Genomic DNA, 20,031 nt, shown 5'->3' with positions numbered 1-20,031 from the left:
AGAAGTAGGAAGTGTAGTCAGTGACTCATTGTGCGGGTGTGTGTGCTTTTTCTTTCCTAAATTCAGATGCCGATTTCCACATTGGAACTACAGTGCAGCGTAATGTTTTGACAGCTTCCAGCTCCTGATTCCAAATGACTGCAGGAGCAGCGGACACCTCAACCTGATTCAACAGGGCAAATCCCCACGGAGAAACCTGAACAATAAGGTCAGTGAGGTAAGCTTTCTTTTCTTTGCATCTCTCTCCCCTGTAGCGCTGCAGCAGCAGATGGGACTTTGACTGGAAGACTGGCACAAAGAACAAACCTCTTTATGAATTACAAGAATTAAATGTTTATTTTACAGATACAGAACAGTCATTCTGCTTCATTTATTTACTTTGTATTGCTGCAAGTCAGTGCCATGGTGCAAGCTTCTCAGAGCGGCTCAAAAAGGTTCAAGATGTTTCTAAATCAATTTTTTTTTTCCTCAAACAAAAACATTTGATGTGTTTCGACACCGTCTCTGATGAGCTCAACATGCAAACATCTCGTCTACCTACAAGGTTGATGGACTATATAACATATGGCTTTTTTGAAAGCAATAAAAACAAGGCAAATCAAAAAGTGCATCCAACACAAAGAAAAAAATCAGTTCCAGTCTGTGATGAAAAGTATTGTCTGGGATAAGGAGAGGTCCCTCCTGTCTCCTCTGTTTGCTGGCTCAATGTCCGCACCGCTCAGGTATGACCTTACCTGGTGTGGAGCTGTTGTCTTTGGGGTTCAAAGGTCAAATCAGACCCCTTCAAGGGCTCAGAGCAGGTGCCCATGTTTACCCCAAAGATGCATTTCCTTTAAATAAATACGGCAGGGTTTTATCCAGCAGAGAGGAGTTTCAGCCTGGAAACGCACCCACAGGTTGCGTAAGCCACTAATAGACAGAACTGTGTCACCTTTCCTGCCTTTTCCATCCCCACAGTGCTGCGTGCTGTTAGCCCCAGTGGGCAGCAGTCATTATCTGGGCCCGTAGTCGTAGTTAGAGGGGCCACTTGTGGCTGAGTACATATTAGCTGTAGCTGGGTTCATGTGGTGATGGTATGTGTGTCCTCTGATGCCGGGTAAAGGGTAGGGCGACGGCCGGGTCTTGGCGCCCAGGTAGTGTTCATAGGTGGTGGGGTACTTGTAAGGGTGGTGGTGCAGGGTGTCCGGGGGTAAGGAGTGGGGGTCTGACCGAAGGTCATGGGGAGGGCTGGGCCGGCCACTGGTGAGCGGGACGGCGTGGAGGCCTCCTGGGACGGGCAGGGCAGGGCTTAGGACCCGGGACATCAGTTGGTGAGCCGGGTCAGCGTGTATGGGCGTGCCGCTGGGGTCTCGATCATATTCCCGTCTACTGTCTTCTGTGGAGGGAGAGACGTGAGGACAGTCAGACACAGCCAGAGACAGATGACATATGAATACTCAGTACCAGCAGGGTGTGTATATTGTCTTACACAATGAGTGTGTTCAGTGATACACCCTGAGCTGCAGTGTGTTTTGACATGTACAGGGTTTTGAAGACTTGTACTGACACTAGTGTGTTTGGGTGGAAGCCAGGAACAGTTTACATTGTGTCCTGATATGTAATAAAACCTCATTTCACTTATTATTATTCACATGGCAAAAGCTGTGTTGAGATCACTATACAGTAGAAGGCTGAACTTAAAATACTTACTATCTGTTAGAACCAGTAAAATGTTCCATTGGAATAAATATAAATCATCATTATAGAATTATTTCAGACGGATTAGAAGCTTTTAACAGGTGTAACCCTCAATTTAACATCAACTGATCAAATTGTTTTTATTGAACTGATAAATAATATCCTCATTATGTCAGGATAGTTTTCGATGCAGGTTTTTCTTGACAGTGAAGCCAATTATACAATATCACAGGACATGTATTTTATCAGCAGTGACTGACATTGACTGGCTGATATTTGATGTTTAATTAAAAAGCCAATATTGACCTGATTCTGCAAATGCACTGTGCTTAGAGAATGAGCTAAATTTGCCAGCAACTGAAAGACAAAATGTTCTTCTGAAAGCTTGATATGCAAAGATGACTGTGTTGAATGTTTGATAGCAGACATGAGGTTTTTATTTATTTATTTTTGATGAAACACGGAGCGGGCTGCAGACCTTTCTCTATGCCGTTCTGCTGAGGTGGAGATGACATTGGGTTTCTTGTTCTGGCAAAGGCACTCATTATTGGCAGAGAGCCTGGCCTGTGATTCCTGGGCCTGGAGCGGGGAGAATGGATTCAGTTTCATACTCATTTAATGAATGTCAAGGGCACATTTTCTTAATTATATATTAAAATGATGAATGCACATTTTAAGAGTTTACACTGATGCATGTAATGATCATTTGCACATTGACGTGCCGCTAATTTACAGTGACTGAAATGTGAAGAGACATTTTTACAAGTATCAGATTAGTCTGCTTTATATAAAACAATCAAAAATCCCCATAAAATGCATCAGTAAATGCTATAAAAAAGACATTTGAAGTGCTAGACAAGGAGCATTTGAAAAACGAGTTTTTGTTTGTTTCAACTGCCTGTTTATCCTTAGTGGGTGCAGTTTACTCCATTGTGACAATTAAGGAGCGTTTGGTCATTTGTCAATGACAGAAAAGCTCAGATGATTGACTTTCAAACAATATCCAGTGATTACGAAACATCAGGCCACTCATTATCTTCCCTTTTGTGGAAAACTACACCCATCTGTCACCTTTGTGGAATAAAGCAAACAGGAAAAACTGTTTTACAAATGCTCTCTAGCGTGGACAGCTCTGATGTAAATTTCTACCTCATGTGGAAATGAATTAGTTCTTCTCTGTCATAAACACTCACCAGTCCTCTGGGTCACAGTCTCTGAAGCCCTTTGCAAACGGGTTGCTGGCTATCTTCAGCTGTGTGATCTGAAATCCAGAGCACATCAAATAAACCTCAGTGCTGCACACATGGTATTATACACAATACATTTTTTTATTTTCTAATACTGATTGCATTTCTGTTAGAAAGAAAGAACCAGACCTAGAATTTCCGGTAAAAGATCAGCTCTGTCATTGAAGAAGAAATGGCACTGCTGTCTTTAATAAAACATGTAAATAAGCGTCTGTTGTTCAGGGCTGCAGAATCATGTCCCTTCAGTTTTATTTAAAACAAAGTTAATTTGTCGAACTGACTTCAGAGTTGTCAATACAGAGCTAATCATACAACTACAGAACTTATCTTGTTATTGACTATGTTGATGTTTGAACTGATAACAGCTGCATAGCTTCTCGTTCGTATATCAGACACAGCAGTCCCATCGTAAGACACGAATATGTTTCTCATCATCATTATTTAATGATGATTAAAATTGAATTCTGCTCGTCTGTATCATTTTATCATGAGTCACATCATAAAAACGATAATTTACCCCCTGCAACTGTGATTGTAAAAAGCATGAACCCTTTCTGTGACATTTAATCTGAAACAGAACTGTTATTTTATTCGATATATCGCCTGTTCACGGGAACATTGCGCTCGCCGCAGTGCACCGACTCTCACACATTTCACCATCACTCGCACACTGCTGATAGGAGCTGAACTTCATTCTTATGTTTCACTCGCCACGTTTCGCTCTGAAGAAGTCATGAATGTGCTGGTGTGTGAATCTAAACAGACGCAGCAGAGACTGATAGAAACCAGAGCAGGGAGGACGCAGAAAGGGGGGCCACTGTTGTGCGTAAAGAGCAAATACGCACAATTTACGCACAGAGAACGCGCCATGAAAACTCGCTTATATGCTACCAAATATTAAATAATAATGACAAATATCTACTTATTTTTTCCATACCCTGTGTCATTATCGACAATTAGTTAAAATGAACTTGCAGTGGGCTCTAAACTAACCCATGGAAACATTTTAGGTTGTTTTTTTGCGATAATATTCAATAAAAAAATCCACTTTATGCTTACTTGAATAATTATATATGAGAATTGAGTCACAAAAATGTACATTCCTGCACATCACAGTCTCACGCAGGTTCAGGGGGGAGAAGCGTCTTACCCGGTGGTTCTGATAAGCTGTGACCGCCGTGAATCGCGTTTCCTCGAACACAAAGGTCTTGAAATTCTCCTCTGCGTATTTCTCGCTGTCCTTGCGGGGATCCACGTACACAACATGAAACCTGGGCTGGTAGCGATGCATAGAGTTCAGAATGATCTGTGAAAGACAAAGGATGGATCAGCACTCATGCACAATTATTACCCAACACTGTAATAAAGGTTAACTCCGCAGGTCAGAGTGTTTTCTATGTTCGAGGCAGGTTTATAAAGTTGAATATAGCGAAATGAAATAATAAATATAAAAAATATCGTTTAGATGGAATAAATAAACGTTCATGTTATTAAATGTCATTAAACGCAGAAAAAACCTGACGCTCCTGTTCATTTAACTGAGCCATTTAAATATGTGCACACATCTGATTAAATAAAGGCTGGCTGAGAATATTTATCAGAATAATTCTAATTTAAAAAGTCTAAACATGGAGCAGGAATCATGCTCGATAACTGATTTCTGAATATTATGTGTCCTCATTCCCATACTGCAGTCCTGTGTCTATCTCACTCCTTTACCGTCACTATTTTCTAGAATACTGCTCTCTTTTCCTTCGCTGATTTCAATCACAACTAATGAGATGACGCACGGAAACACGCGGGAAAGACTGGATTCCAGCGGTGAAATATCCCACATCCTTGCGGAGTTAAAGCCTGATGCGTATCTGTCATTTCTGTGAAAATCTGTTCTCGGACTATAAATCAAAAACACTGAGGTTTAATTACTTGTATCAGTCAGCAGGAGGCGAATAGAAAATACTCCTTCTCCTTATAATAATCTTCCTTCGTGGACGTGGTGAGTTTACTGTTACCAGTAGTTTATCATATTTAATAATTTTGTCGCTAAATAATCTTCTTATCGGGACTATCAGCTAAATCACTGCAGCATATTTTTTACTAATGAGTTTACATAGTGATCCCTGAAGCCGATGCTTGTTGCACTGCGGTAGAAAGAAACTTTGGGTCTATACACATCAAAATGCGTATTGTGGTCAAACTGCAGTCTGTTGTACGTGCCCCCAGCTCCCCGTGGAGCAGGTTACTCACATGTCCGTTGTCATCCAGCAGGTTGTTGGTGAGCTTGAGTTTGTCGAAAGAGACGATCTGCTTCATCCACTGTGCGCCTTTGGCCGGAGAGTCCGGGTGGTAGTGGACCCTGCCCGGCGTGGCGGGGTCAGCTTTGCCCGCCACTAACCACGAGGAGCTGTGGAAAGCATACCTGCAAGACCGAAAACCACAAAGTAAGTAAGACACGAGGTTTTAAAAGTGCCACAAATAGTCACAAAAAAATATAAGTCAGACATGTGGGGAGACATGGGGATATAAAGAAAAGACAATTATCTCCTTGGTAAGAGAAAAGTAACACTGAATGTAAGTTAGATGCTCAGCATAGTCACCAACACACCTCTGGCACAATTTGGTTCATTGCGGAAATATTTATAAATGTTAGTCTGAATTTAGGTATAGACTAAAATGAATACGTTAAATAAACTATGTATATTTTTCTTTGACTCGTGCATTTGTGATGCACTTTTTTCTTTTGGAATGCGAATACTCATTCAAAATGTGGATTGCGCGCAACAGTTAAAACCAACGAATTTGCGCAATGGTTTACGGTCCAGAGATGTCCACAAACTAGTACCTGTAACGTTTGTCGTCCACAGGCAGGAAGTCCATCAGGAGCATGTAGTCCGACATCGGATCCATCCCAAATATTTTCACTTGGAAAGTTGGAAACATTCTCCTGGCAAAGTAAAAAAACAACATAACTGTTAACTCCAGTCTTTAAAATGTTACTACTGCTGCTGCACATTTTGTCCTATTAAACAAAGAAAATACTGGACCATGTGTGGAGTCGTGGACGGTGGTGTTCAAATGATTTGGAATTCGTCCGAGGAGCCAGCAAATGGTTTTGCTAGAGTATTTCCTATTGTTATTTTTATTATTATTTTAGGCCATGCGTGTTTGCACTGTACAGCTGCTCCCAGGCCAACAGGGCTCCGGCTACAAGAAGACACAGACTTCAAACTATTGGAAATGACGTGATTGAGCCCGTGCGTAACCGGCTAAAACTCCCGCTGATCTGAATTGAGCTTCTGCAGTGTTGTCTTTTGTGACTCCGCGCTTGTAACTTCTGGCAAAGCGCTTTAACGTCGTCTCCTTCCTCTGCTTCTCTGATAAATTCCAGACCCATGAAGGCCAACACACATGAAGTGGACAGAACACACGCGTGCATTGACTTTTTGCGCACATTTTACGTATGCGTAAAGACACTAAAAGCAGGTTTGATAGGAGGGAAACGTCCAGAATGTTCTTAGTGTGAAATAAAGAGGTGGTTCCCCGTGCATGATTATATTTTGTAGACCTCTTGAAATGTATTAACAATTAATATAATTTTCCTCATGTATACGTCGCTTTGAGAGGTTTTGGGACGCAGTGGCCCAGTCAGTGGCCACGCACACAAACATTAGTTTTCTCCCCCCCCCCTCCACCTCCAGCTCGTTTAGGTTAGGTTACAGATCCATATCCCCCCCAACAACATCAGCTGAAAGTTGAGTAATCCGCGGAGTCAGTGAAAGGGATCCTAAAAATCAACGCTCAATTAACGTCAGTGTTGTGGCTAGGTGAGGCTGAAGGAGCTTTTAAAGTGCTCTGCTGCAGATCTGCTTTCTTCTGTCAGCCTGCGCAGGCGGGGAGGCTCAGCACGGACCCTCGCAATTAAATCAATTATCTCACGTCTCTTTATATTACGGGGGAAAACTCAGACACTTCAATATTTGGTGTGTAGTGTGTGGGGGAAAAAATATGCTGAGTGTTGGTGGGCTCACAAGGGTCAGAGGTCAACTTTGGTCAGAACGCATGTAGGATAAGGTAGAAATTATTATTATTAATAAAATCTACCAATTAGCTATTTTTATATTTCCCTAATCTGTTTTCGTTTTAATTATTAATAACTAAATCAAAACCAGCTTTGAATGTGTTCAAACAACAATTTTTGTTTGACTGAGGAGAGAGTGACTCACTCCTGCAAATAGGAAATAAAGGAAAGTGAACTATGTGCTGAGGCCCGAGTTAAACCAGATCGTGCGACAGCTTCTACACGAGCTCATCTTCACTCACACGTGTAAAGACTCTCAGGTTAGAGGCCGTAATGTTGTAATGTTGCATTGTAACGGGGCTGAATAAACATCATCCTTATTGGATCTATAAAAGCAGGAGCACATCACACACACACACACACGCACGCACAAAGCCTCCATGCGTTTGACCTTCTCTTTTACGTGACTTTTTATAATCCCTCCAGCCTCAGGCCTCAACTTCTCCCCTGCACAACTTTACATAAAATATATTTTATAAGCTTATGTCAATGTTGGTACATTTAATCAGTTCGCTTTTAGCTATACAAACATGTCGGGCCTTAATATGCAGGACGCAAAAATTTTCCTATTAAATGTTACTATCATGCCGAACGTATTAAAATCATGTCTGGAGCCATAAACGAAGAAAGAGAAACCACATGCGCTTAACTGGTGAAACAGAATCAGAGTCATTATAAACTCGAGAGGAGAAAAAAAAAATCATATTTTCTTGATTAAACTAATTTATCCTCATTTGATTTGATAATATTAGCAATCATATATTTTTTATTCAAGTACTGATTAATTAAATCGATCACAGCTTTATACCGCATGTGAGATTTATTTTGGATTCAACAGCAAAGCTTTCTATAATAAACTGGGAATAGAAGTGTGAAAATTCCAGTTTTTGTTGTGCCAGTGTTTCCCTAAAGGTGGTGTGTGTATATATTATCAGATGTGATGAAAGCCCACTCCGCTGTGCGTCCTGCTCACCTGCCGGCCTTGGTGACGATCATCTCCGTGCCCAGCTGATTAAACTCGTCCCATAAAGCCTTCATCTCCAGCTGCACGTTAATGTTGGCCACCTTCGGGTTCTTCTTCACCATAGCTTTGCTGTTCGGTGTGGAGCTGGAGGAAGACGACGAGCAGTTGGGAGTCCCGCTGTCGCTCGGCGGGGCCTGGCCCGGGTTAGAGCCCGGGTAGTTGTAGTTGTGCTGGGCGGCCGGGCAGGGCTCGAAGTGGGCCTCATGCTGGATGTAGGGGTCCCCGGGGGACGGGGAGAGGTGGTAGCCCCCCGGCGTGTTGAGGCTGCTCAGGCTGCTCGTCGTGAAGGCTGCAACATCGCAAAAATGGGACAGCTGCGTCAGCCACGGACTGGATATGGCTGAAATCATCCCAAAAAAGACTGGATTTACTCAATATGCCTCACAGACGTGCCTCGGTTAGAACACAGAGTGAAAAACACACGCAGGAGTCAGTGAGCTCCAAATGGGGATGTGAGGCGCAAACGCAGCCCAGCTCGGTTTAAAAGTTTCCGTCTCGGCTGCGCGTTAATCCCTGAGGTTGCATCCACTGCCAGCATGCTACAGTCTGCCTCAGCTAGCGCGCAAAGCGTCCGAAATGTCTCCAAAACCCGCGGACTCTCTCAACTAATGGCACCAGCGAAACTCGAGCGCGCGTGTATTATAGTTTTAGCCGTGGATTGATTGCGCTCTGCTGTGCGCTCCTGTTGCTCCTGCTCCTGCTCCTGCGGCTGCTTGTGTGCGTGTGTGTGTGTGTGAGTGTGTGTGTGTGTGTCACAGCGCAACCCCGTCTCCGCTCTTATCTGTCGCAGAGGGCCTCCCCTTTGCGATAAAACTGGTTCTTATTTCTATTTAGATAAGGAGCTGCAGGTAATGTGCCTTTTCCTCGCCTTGGGACGAGACTGATTGACAGAGGAGTGCGCCCCTTTTTAATGGGCTTTCCGGCACCCATTCAACTGTGTGGATAAGGGTGTCGCCCACATCAGCCCCGTTAACAAACAATAGGGGATGTGACCGACGGTTTACAAGGTAAACACACGTTGATTTGCATGAACAAACAAACAGGCAGCAGGTGACTGTTGCTTTCTCGTTATTGGACAAATGGACGCAGAGGCCCGTGGAGTGGATGTATACCCTCCTCCGCGCTGGATACGCTTTTTATGGTCTGTTTTTACCATTACGCACAGGGTGCCCGTGTTAGCGCTCCTCCTGGCTTCGTTGTCAATGTATGTGATCCTGTCCGCGAATTAAACTTGACTCTTTGTGCAACGCTTCGGGATTTTGGAATAGCGATTCCCCCACACACACTCTAGCCGCTTTGTATGCACGCTTCTCCCGAATGCTTATTACTTGCACTGAAACTGCATTGTTTTTGATATCATGCAAACTGTGTCCGAATTTATGTTTTACGCTAATTTCACTCATGCATTCAAAGCAACGCACCCATATGCAGCCTTGCGCATCGGTCTCCGCAGCGCGTTTTGGAAAATGTCGGTTAACCGAGCACATGCACGAGTGTACAGTGTAGTTTCGGGTGTGATGTAAACATGCTACAGCGGCTCTATGGGCATCAACAAACAGCTTTACCTTCCATTTCCCGGGTCACTGTGCTGTAGTGCATTTTAAAGGAACTGTGGTTATGCAGGTCTGGCTTGTCTAGGCCGGTTCTCTGTTTGTCGAACGCTGCGTTTCCTGCTTGCTCTGCAGCCGAAATCAGAGAGGCAATACTGAAAGCATTTGCCTTTGGAGAGAGGGGACCGCCGTCGTCCATAGGCAAGGGATCGAGTCGGGGGAAAAGACGTCCCTCCTCCTCCCCCGCTTTCCAGAAAGCAGGAGAAGGCAGCGCACAATGGAGAGGAACATGCGCCAAAATGAGGTTTTCACATTCCGCCACCGGCGCTCGGTGGGTGTCAGAGTCTGAGGCGGCGGGCTGTTCTCAAAGTATTCCCACTGCTACTGTGAACACTCGAGAGGTTTCCGCGGTGCTCTAACTCATCTGGTGAAGCCCCGAACACGTCCCGGTGTCAAAACATAGTTCATCCGCCGCGAAGACAGAGAGAGAATGAGCTTCCCTTGTTTCTCCGCCGGTCGGTGGCGGGGTGGTGTCATCTGAGTCCTGCCTTGAGGAGAAGCTACTGCTGCTACGAGAATGTCAAAGTGAGCAAGATCCACGCCTCCCCCTGCACCAGCAGGAAAAAAGTGTCTGCGCGCTGCACTGGATGTTTTATTTCTATAAGACCTCGTCAGTCATTTGAATTCAACACCAACGTCACTGCAATGTCTTAATGTCACTTAAGAGTGCTCCACTTTTCCAGTAAATTGCGGGACTATATATATATATGCGTGTGTATATTTAAGCTGCCAATGAATCTCATATAGAGCAGCTCAGTCTTGGAAGTTGAGTCTGGAACATCAAGGGGACGCAATGCAAATATATTGACATTCATGAGACTTTTACGCACCAGCCCAGTGTGGAAATACACTTTCCTTACACAAGGTTGCAACAGGTTTCTAAGTACACACAGAAATATGAATATTTATTTCAGTTCCAGGTGAAAAGGTTTGATAGAAAAACATGGCTTTAATTGAAGGGTGGCAGATATTTCACTTCATCTAGGACACTGTCTCGTTTTTCGACTCATGTGTGTGCCACTAGAGAAAGAGTTGTTTTACGCATTCAATGCACCAGCCATCCCATTCACCTAGTTGTTGTGGACTAGTTGTTCTGCTTTTGTGAACTAGTAGTTTTAGACTAGTTGCTGTGGACTAGTCGACTCAGTGGAATTACCCTGTCCACTGTCCCCCAAGGCGAATAAACACACGTGGCACCCGAGGCCGGAGCTGGACTTGACCTCCCCGCCTCGCGCCTCCAGCATCGCCTCGTTGCCTCTGCAGCTTATCGAGGTTCAGCTTTTAATGTGCAACAACCGAATGGATGCGTGTTGTTGTGCAGCCGCAGCGATAGCGACCGGATCGAGACTTAATTTACACCGGAGTCAGTGGAATACGTGTGAAGGCAGCAGCAGGGTTCTAATGGGATAACGCATTTAGAGGATTAGTCCTGTTTGTTTTGGATGTTCCTCCATGGGAGGGAGGGTGCATAAATAAACCTCTGCAACGGGTGGTGTATCGGACAAATATTTAGATATAGATAGGCAGGTAGATAAACAGGTAAAGGAAATCAAACATGGCACAGTAAGAGCCAGCCGTCGCCCTCATGATGTATTCCTCCGCTCTTTTTTATCTGATATGATGCCATCGATTCAGAATCACTTCATCATCTCCAAGTCGGAAGCCTCCTTTGTAAATACTCAGGTGATAACAGACAAAATACAGGAGAGGATGAAAATAGGAAGAGAGTGTGTTGGAATTCACTCGAAGGCCTCAGGAGCGGACAGAGCACTCACCACTGCTCCCATGAACAGAAAGACGGGAAATGTACAGGTGGAATTTCAGCAGGAAAAAGCCGTTTGAAAATGATTCACGATAAATAAACTATATATTTTTTTAAACAGTGTTGCTCGACTAAGTGGCAGAGCATAATTTAAATAGAAAGCTTGCAATAAATAAAAGTAATGTGTAGACGTATTGATTATAGCTTCACATGGAATAATTGTTTAAGTGTAAAAGACATTTGAACGCACAGTTTAAACGAATAGCTAAGTTAACACCACGGTGCCATGTGCGTTATTCAAGCAGCTTTAACAGGAGGATTTTCAATGAGGTAAAACATTTTCTTTATGGATTTGTCATCGCACATCTTTGACTTCCTTTGAAATAAAGAACGTGTGAACATTATCTTAAAGAGTTCAGGGCCTGACAACAATCAGACAAAGTGAGTGAAGTGTGTGAGCAGGCCTCACTAAGCAGAGGATGGATACAGAGGAGTGGACTATCCGCAGCCGCTGCTATTTAATAATGAGAAAAGTGCATATGAGACAGCAGTTGGATGAAGTTCTTTGGGACTAGTTTGTCAAGTGTGACTCTGATTAAATTCAGCAATTCGGTAAAAGTTAAGAGAACAACCTTAATTTAAAGAAAGGTAACTTTCAGGATACTTGAATTGTCTTTATGGCGCCAATGACTGCGTTTCCTGTGGACGTGGATTCATTTAATTTATTTATTCAAAACTGCATCCGCAAAATCATATTTCGGTGTTTGTGGAGTGCGCTGAAAGTAGGCTACACTTTACCTGTAATATTACATCTACAAAAACAAGATGGAACTTTCACCCGCAGCTTTACATTTTTTTAGCCGAGTTTATAGAAGGATATACAGTGCATATATCTTAATTAATGATTTAAACATTTTTATAACTTTTCTCATTTTATTTATTTTACTCAGGAAATTCTTATCGCGTAATTTCAGTTTTGTTGTTGTTTATCTTTTGCCTCTGCACAGTGAGACAGTGCATGTGACTAACAGGTAGCCGCACACATGTGACCAGAGTCAACAGAAACAAACCTGGCCAACGCCCGTGCCACTTGGCGCGCACCTTTACGCACTGGAATAATAGGAACAATGATGAAAATAATAAAAAGACAACGAAAGCTTAGGAGTACAGTAGACACATCGGCCTGAATGTATAGTTCTGTGTCAGTAACAGTGGTTTGACACGCACGCAAACCCAAATACACGCACACACTCATACACACGCACGCAAACACTCCCTGGTGTTGTAGGCTGCCTTCCTGTTGTCTTTTACAGGAGGATCGGAGGCCTCTGCTCCTCGGGCACCGCAGCAGAGGCCTGTGGGGTCCCGGGTGTCTTGTTGTGGTTACATGACAAATCACCGAACACCCCCTACCCCTCTAAAAAAAACAATACACCAGCATCCACGCACAGATCTACTAAACTGTTATTTTGTTGTTATTAAATAGAGATGTGATTATCATCGGTTTATCAGGAAACCCCCCCCCCACACACACACACACAGACACATAAATAAACCTTCCTTGATGTTTTTACGCATGCGTTGCGTCTTTAATTTAACGAGGTTGCCATGCGCCACAATCTGCTTCATAAAAATCTGAATGACATAACATCATTTAACAGATAATAAATTACAACTAGTAAAAAAAACAATTATCTTTCACGTCCGCGTTGGACCTCGGAGGCTGCAGTGAGGAGGAGGAGGAGGAGGAGGAGGAGGCGCACAGCGAGTATAAAACCTTATCCTGTCTAAATATTGGTCTAAATCTCTGAGTGTATGAGGGAGAGGAAGTGAGCAGTTGACCGCTGACAGCACGGGGCCCTGCCCCGGGGTGTCCCCTCTCTCCGCGGGGCTTTATAGGAAACGCACGGACAGATGAAGGTATGCAGGAGGAAAAATTCGGAGGAGCCTCAGTTGTATCAGGTCCTGCGGCAGGTCCCCATCATGAGGAGAAAATGAAAGAAAACCCCATAGAAATAACTATTAGATAGTTGAAGCGCCTGGAAAAAAACACTGTCCTCTAGTTACAAATTAGGTCAGAATGTACACCTCATGAATAACCTTTATTAACAAATAAAAGAAAGCGCATTTTAAGCGATTTTAATTTTATAATTTGTGCATTATTTATTTATGTGTTTAACGACTAAATGAAAAAGTATTAGAGCCTAATTTGTCTATAATAAACATGGAGTTCTGGTGGTCAGCTGTGAACTCAATAGACCATTGAAATAAAGATAAGAAATAATAATAATAATAAAAAGAAGAAGAAATAGATAAGATTATTATTATTATTATTATTATTATTATTATTATTATTATTATTATACTGTCTCTGAAGTATTAACATTTTTCTGAATTCCATTTCTTAACAAGTTAATCGTCAGAAGAGAATTCAACTGTGTTTATAGATCTTCTGACGGTTAAAACTAAAATGTGCAGTCTCTCAGGAACACTAAGACGCAGTCTGTAGCACTGCGCCAGTTAGAAAATAGAAAATAAAAACATTTTCCCGGAATGAGAAGTCCTCATCAGCGCAAACACGAATTGATCCTTTTCATTGAAAACTTCCAAACATTTCCACCGTGTGATGGATATTTATCCGAAGTCTTTCATTATTTATTATTCGATATTTGTCATTTCATTTCTAACATCTGTCATTGGGCCCCGTGGCCTTGATTGGTTGCTTTGAATCAAAACAATTTAAAAGGCCGCGTTGATGTTGTATAAACTTTTTATTATGTATACAAATATTCCTTGTATATTATTTCATTACAGTGTGTGTGTGTCTGCGTGTTCGTGTTTGAAGCAGCGTCGGTTGTAAATACCGACGAGAGTTTGTGCTCACATTGTGTTGCAGGTGTTTGCAGATCTACGTCGTCCTTCAATAGGCCTCCAGTCATGCGTAAAGGTGACCACACTGCGCTAATCCCTCAGTCAATTCCACTAGATACAGTGGACTAATAATACAAATATCACTGTTAACAAATTTAGGATTATACATAATTTTGTACGACAGGTATAATTGTTTGACTTCTGCGTTAGTGTGCAGCTTTAAGGGTGTTTAAACTTATTTTATTTTATTACAGGGAATTCCTCCTTTTCTCAAAGAAAAAAAGGGCTCAAATGAGTCCAAACACATTTCCTTGTTGGCATATAAATGCTGTTTTCCTGTTCAGCCCTGTTCTCTTTGTATTTTGGGGGTCATCATAAAAGGACATGTGCATAAAAGCACAATGGACATGAACACAATGGCTGAGCAAAGGTGAAAATCATGGTTCCCTGGTGTCCGTCTCAGGCAAATTCCAACATATATTCCCACATTCATAAAACACAGAAAAAAAATAGCGTGTATATAGCTTAAAATAATTATTCATATAAAAACCTAACAGGATGCAGGTTAATGTTTCAGAAACAACCCTGCTTTATCCCTATCATGTAATGTCGTGTTTTTAAGTCACATTATACCAAGACTTGAGAGATACATTTTCTTGGAAATGTATTTATTTTTGTTTCTTTCAGTTGGTTTATCCATTAAAGTAAAACATCTGATTTGTGCAGACACTTGCTGCGTCCGAATATTTATGGCTTCTGAGGCTTTCGATTTGTCGAGTGGCCATGCCTAAGTAAAAACGAGACGGAGGACGAAAAGCCCAATCTTCACTTTCTCCCTCCTCCTTTGCAGTTGTCTGGGAAGATGTGTGCCACCACTGTTTGTTTATTTTGGGAATAGGAAGGTCCTCTTCTCTGCATGTCTCATTGGAGTCAACAGACAGGCCCGACAGCTGCCAACTGTGCCCTTTAGCAGCCTGGTGGACGCAGGCCGGCCTCGACTCTCTGCTCTCTGCAGCCCCACCACACCTGAAGCAACACTGTGAGCGAGAAACAGGCGAACAGTCAGTTAGTCCAACTAGGAGATTACTGTAAGAAACAGTCTAATGTGGCAGAAAAGTTTATTTCATTACTGTTTTCATGTGTTTGAATGGACTGTTATGCTCAGAGGGGTGATCAGTTGGATTTCTCATGGAGAGACTAAAAGAGAGCAAAAACAGTTTGGAATGTCCGTGTAGGACATATAGGACGTTTGGGGGCGTGTGTGTGTGTGTGTGTGTGTGTGTGTGTGGGGGGGTTACTTGGAGTCAGATCCCTTTTCAAAATCACTTCTTCTCTTTCCCTCCCGTCTTTGTTTTAAAACTGGGAAGCTTTTAGCTTTTGAAAAGTATCCTTTTCCTATCTGTTGCGCGGCCGCCCCAGTCGTCATCACCTCGCCTCTCCCTGCCGCCCTATTGGAGCGCCGGTAAATAGCTGGCATTCCTGCCACAAAGAACCGATGATGTGGGCCCGGGGCCTCCGTGATCTCCCCAAATTAATTAAGGCCTTTCTTCTAACCGAGCAGGATCTGCAGCCTTTGTCTCTCTAATACGTCTTAAGCCTGGTATTAAATGCAAGGGCAGAGTCTACGCTCATTATAAATCTGTCACTGCCTGCTTTGCTCCTCGCGGCCCGGCCCGTGATCCTAAATAGGCCTCAGTGTAGCAGAGAAGCCATCCTGCTCCAGTCTGGCTCTTGCCCCTTGCCTCCTCCTTATCTGCCGCCCCTCCCTGCTCCCCACTGGCTTGGTATTTATTTGAATATGAGAGGGGCTGCTTGTTGTTTCTGGCAGAGGGGGCTCAAGACCCCCGTCCCACCACCAGCATCTCATGCCCCTCAAACCCCCAACTTCTTCCATCCCTCTATCCCCAGTCTGCTCTCCCTGTCTGCCCCTCTACAGCCACCGTGGACTGTTCACTCCTCTGCTACTTTCTTTAACTTCAACCACAGGCCTGTAGTTAAAAGCTTACAAACAGGTCCACTGTTCATGTTGGAGTTCATTTGTGCATGTCCCATTAACTACTCTCCGTCCCTTGGTGAAATTAATAACTGTTTTGGCACAGTGGGGTGAGCAGACTCGGTTTCTTTTCCTCCCAAAACTCAGCTGAGTGAGTGTTACCTTTCGAGTCACTGCAGACAGTAAATGAACACTGGAAGTCTCCAAACCCCAGGGGTCGGTAAGACGATGACTCCTGGTCCGTCTCCGATTCGAAACGCTGATGGTGTTTAGTGCGATTTTAACGTGGAAATTCGTTCTGTGACAGCGGGATCAAGATGGCCTCTTACCGGCAGCAGGAAGTGGATAACATGTCCATTAGAGAGACCCCCCCCACATTACACTAACTCTAGACAGTGAAATTAGGGGATCAGAGGCGTGCAGAGATTTGACCTTGAGGAATGCCAACACCACAACCCCCGGTTGGAAATACACAGCGGAGGAGACAGGAAAATGAGCTACAATGTGGCTTTTTGTTTGGGCAAACATGGAGATCTGAGTTGGGGGGGGGGGCATATTGGGCCTTCCTGTGCTCCTCTTCCAAGATGAAGAAGCAGGAAGTCGCACAGAAGGTAAACAATGTGCAGAATGGAGCCGATACCAAGGCCTGGAATTTACATCATCCCTGTTGGCATGGCTCCGAGCCAGTTGATAATGGACATGGCGCCCAGCGAGCACTCGACCGGCCTCCATGTTTCAAATATTTCTTCAACTCAAAAACGTCAAATTTGCCGTAGCTCGGTGTGAAATTGACCTGCGGACTTCTCTTGATGTGGTTCTGCTCGGATCAGTCACATCTCAGGTCACAGATCTTGGCTTTGTGAGTCTTGTCACTGAGTCACTCAGAGAAAGTGGTCTTCACCAATCAGAGCGAGCGCTGGGCCGTCTGATGTTGATTACAGCGATTCATCATGTCGGCCGCTCCCTGCCACCACATGTTTGTTATGATCTCTTCCTGGGCAGCACGGTGACAGTGAAAGATGAGGGACCATGTGGCCGAGCCGCACCGTGCCACGGAAACCAGAGGCACAAAGCAGAAGCTCCAGGCCCCTGCACGGAGCTCTGCGCACTGGCTGCGGCCCCAGCTCGGAGCTCCGTGTCACGGCTCGGAAAGAGGCAGCTCAATGGGGCGTAGGGAGGATTTGGCCCGCCGGCTGATTGCAGACCCAAAAGTGTAACTCTAGGTGATGGGGGGGTTAAGGCATGTTGACTTGTGTTCACTAGGGGGCTAAACTGACACTCGGCTCCCCCAGAGCGGACAGTTCTCGAAACCCACTGGAGTTGGCTGGGGGGTCTGGGTCACATTAAGGGGGTACTGTGTGGCTTGCTCGGGCAGACCACATGACCAGCTCCTCTAAAACAAGCACTGCTGTGTCCATAATGTCAAACACTTCCTCCATCTGCATCCATTAGCCGGCTCTGGAGGTGGCGAGGAACATTTGAGAGCCAAAGAAAAACAAAGGGTCCAGAGATTACGTGGCCCTGGTGTAATGAAAAGGTTCCCTCACCTATTGTACTGAGGCAGGAACTAGACCTACTCCAGGAATCCATTTATTTTGGACACATTGATAGGATTGTCTCTTTGTAGTGTTTTTTCATTGTTTGAAATTAGATTATTTGATTATGTTGTAATTATAATTTATTAAACATCATTCAGGAGAGTTTATTTTAATCAGATAAACATTGTTGGCTGTATTTAAAACACAATTATACACCCACATTGTTTAATGGGAATTTGTCACATTTACTTTAATAAAAATAAAAATGTATAAAACTTTATATAGAGTAGTACAGTAAATGTAACCTTTTAAACTTTACAGTAAAGCTAATTTTAAATACATTTTCCCATCAAAATTATACAAAAATATTGCACTTTCAAAGTTTGTTATTATAATGTGTCTTTTAGAGGGAAAATTCAGTTCACATTAATAACTTAAATTGTATGGAATTATTTGTAGTTATGTTTTATTTTATAAAACTGGTTGTTATAAACTACTTTTGTAGAAGATGTGTAAATAATAGGTTATTACATCTAACTAAATCACAAAACATTACTTTAAAATAATATATATAAATAAACATTTTATTTATGGAGCTGGTACATTAAAAAAAAGGGCATAATGTTGATAATTTAGCACTGGAAAGGAGCCATAGATCCATGGAAATTACAATGAGCAAAAAACATTGTATATTTTATTATGAAAATGTCTTTCTAGGGGTCTCTTGTGTCCCAATATAAAATTTAGTAAGTACCATTTGGATCATCTTAATCCCTTGAGTTTGATTTACATGCCCATATTTACATTGGGTTTGAATACCTTTATTTACACTGATATTCCACTGCTGTATTCACACTTTCCTATAGGTATTCCTCAGGCCCCTATCGTCCTGTCCCACACTGTAAAATATAGATGGACCCTCTGACAGATGAGCTAAGCAACACAGGCGAGCAGAAAAGCTTGGTGTTGTAGCAACCTCCCATGCGGCTCGTACTGAGACGGCCTAAACACTGGAGCAAGCTGGATGTGGAAAGAAACAGCCCTTGTGTTTGGGTCTGATTTCTCAGCTCATTAATCTTGACTGTAGTCCTACTGGCATATTTTCAGCCAGGCTGAATGTAATGATATTTATAAGAACATGTCCTCGCTTGCTGTTCGTTTCTTACCGTATCTGACATCATTGTCCTAGATACCGAGCTGTGTTTACATATGACTAAGAGGAAGAGGGTTGGACTAACCCTAACCCTCTTTTTATTTTTATCTCCCTTTGAAAATAATTTTATTATAATTCAACCTTTTTTTGGTTGAAACCTTAAATCTTTTTGCCAACATGCCCCCAAAAACAACATAATCAGACTTGTTTAAAGTAAAAAAAACAACTAAGACCAAAACTAAATCTAAATTAATGATGTGATTAAGCTTTATCTTTTTCACACGGAATACTGAACTACACTTTAGAAAATATAATGAAACAGTTTATTTCTGATGAAAATCTTTGTTGCAGACCAACCTATGAAAACACGAGATCATTTTTTTAAGTAGCTTTTTAAATTGTAGCTATGCTCGTAAGTAAATTTAAAATTAATATTTCCAAAGTTACATTATTGGTTAGGATATATTCAAAATATATGAGGACTTATATGTTATATTTATGGGATACAAATGGGGTTTAGGCAAGATAGTATAAGTTTATAATATAGTTTATTGATAGTTCAGTTGCAGACAGTTCATTTGCTGTTTTGAGACCCAACATCCATTCCTGTCACAGGTTAACTTATTATAACCAGAAGACGGCAATCCGAAAAAGAAAAAAAAAAAGACATTAAACAAGAGATGTTATACTATATGAAAAATGTTCTCTTGTACTGGCTGCAAAGAAAAATCTCAGCCTCTCAGCTGCTCATCTGGGATGAACACTGTGCTGCAGGTTGACTGAAGGGAATGTTTGAGTGACTGCCCCCCCCTTCTCTCTCTTTCTGTGCATGTGTGTGCGTGTGTGTGTGTGTGTGTGTGTGTGTGTGTGTGTGTGTGTGTGTGTGTGTGTGTGTGTGTGTGTGTGTCTTTGTGTGTCTCTGTTGCAGACCTTGGAAAAAGCAGTAGCTCCCCTGTGTGGTTTGCCGGTGTAAGAGCACCTGGCACCACAGGGGGAGAGGTGGTGGGCATTTGGGTACGTGGACATAACGTGCACAGCTCCACTGGGCACAGCAGCAGGTAGGTCTTTGGCTCCTGAT

The 20,031-nt window shown here is 43.0% G+C and overlaps 1 protein-coding gene across 4 annotated transcripts; it reads right to left on the bottom strand.

Annotated features, from left to right (window-relative positions):
* Window positions 1-313: 313 nt before the first annotated feature.
* Window positions 314-10,160, bottom strand: tbx1 (T-box transcription factor 1). Of its 4 annotated transcripts, none has more exons than XM_035166352.2 (8): window positions 9,592-10,160; window positions 7,976-8,366; window positions 5,767-5,868; window positions 5,172-5,343; window positions 4,075-4,230; window positions 2,871-2,938; window positions 2,156-2,256; window positions 314-1,372 (listed from the first exon to the last, which is right to left on the bottom strand). In XM_035166352.2, exons 1-8 carry the CDS (start codon window positions 9,773-9,775, stop codon window positions 993-995), a joined length of 1,554 nt encoding a protein of 517 aa, XP_035022243.1. In that variant the 5' UTR covers window positions 9,776-10,160; the 3' UTR covers window positions 314-992. The 4 variants fall into 4 exon arrangements, with proteins under 4 accessions (XP_035022243.1, XP_035022245.1, XP_035022242.1 ...); XM_035166354.2 differs by having other exon boundaries at window positions 7,976-8,315; XM_035166351.2 differs by having other exon boundaries at window positions 314-1,375; window positions 9,592-10,159.
* Window positions 10,161-20,031: the final 9,871 nt, after the last annotated feature.

The sequence above is a fragment of the Hippoglossus stenolepis genome, chromosome 9 (genome assembly GCF_022539355.2).
Source record: "Hippoglossus stenolepis isolate QCI-W04-F060 chromosome 9, HSTE1.2, whole genome shotgun sequence".
In the NCBI taxonomy this organism is placed as follows: Eukaryota; Metazoa; Chordata; class Actinopteri; order Pleuronectiformes; family Pleuronectidae; genus Hippoglossus; species Hippoglossus stenolepis.
Note: the sequence above shows the minus strand (reverse complement) of the source record. Positions and strands in the feature narration are given on the sequence as shown.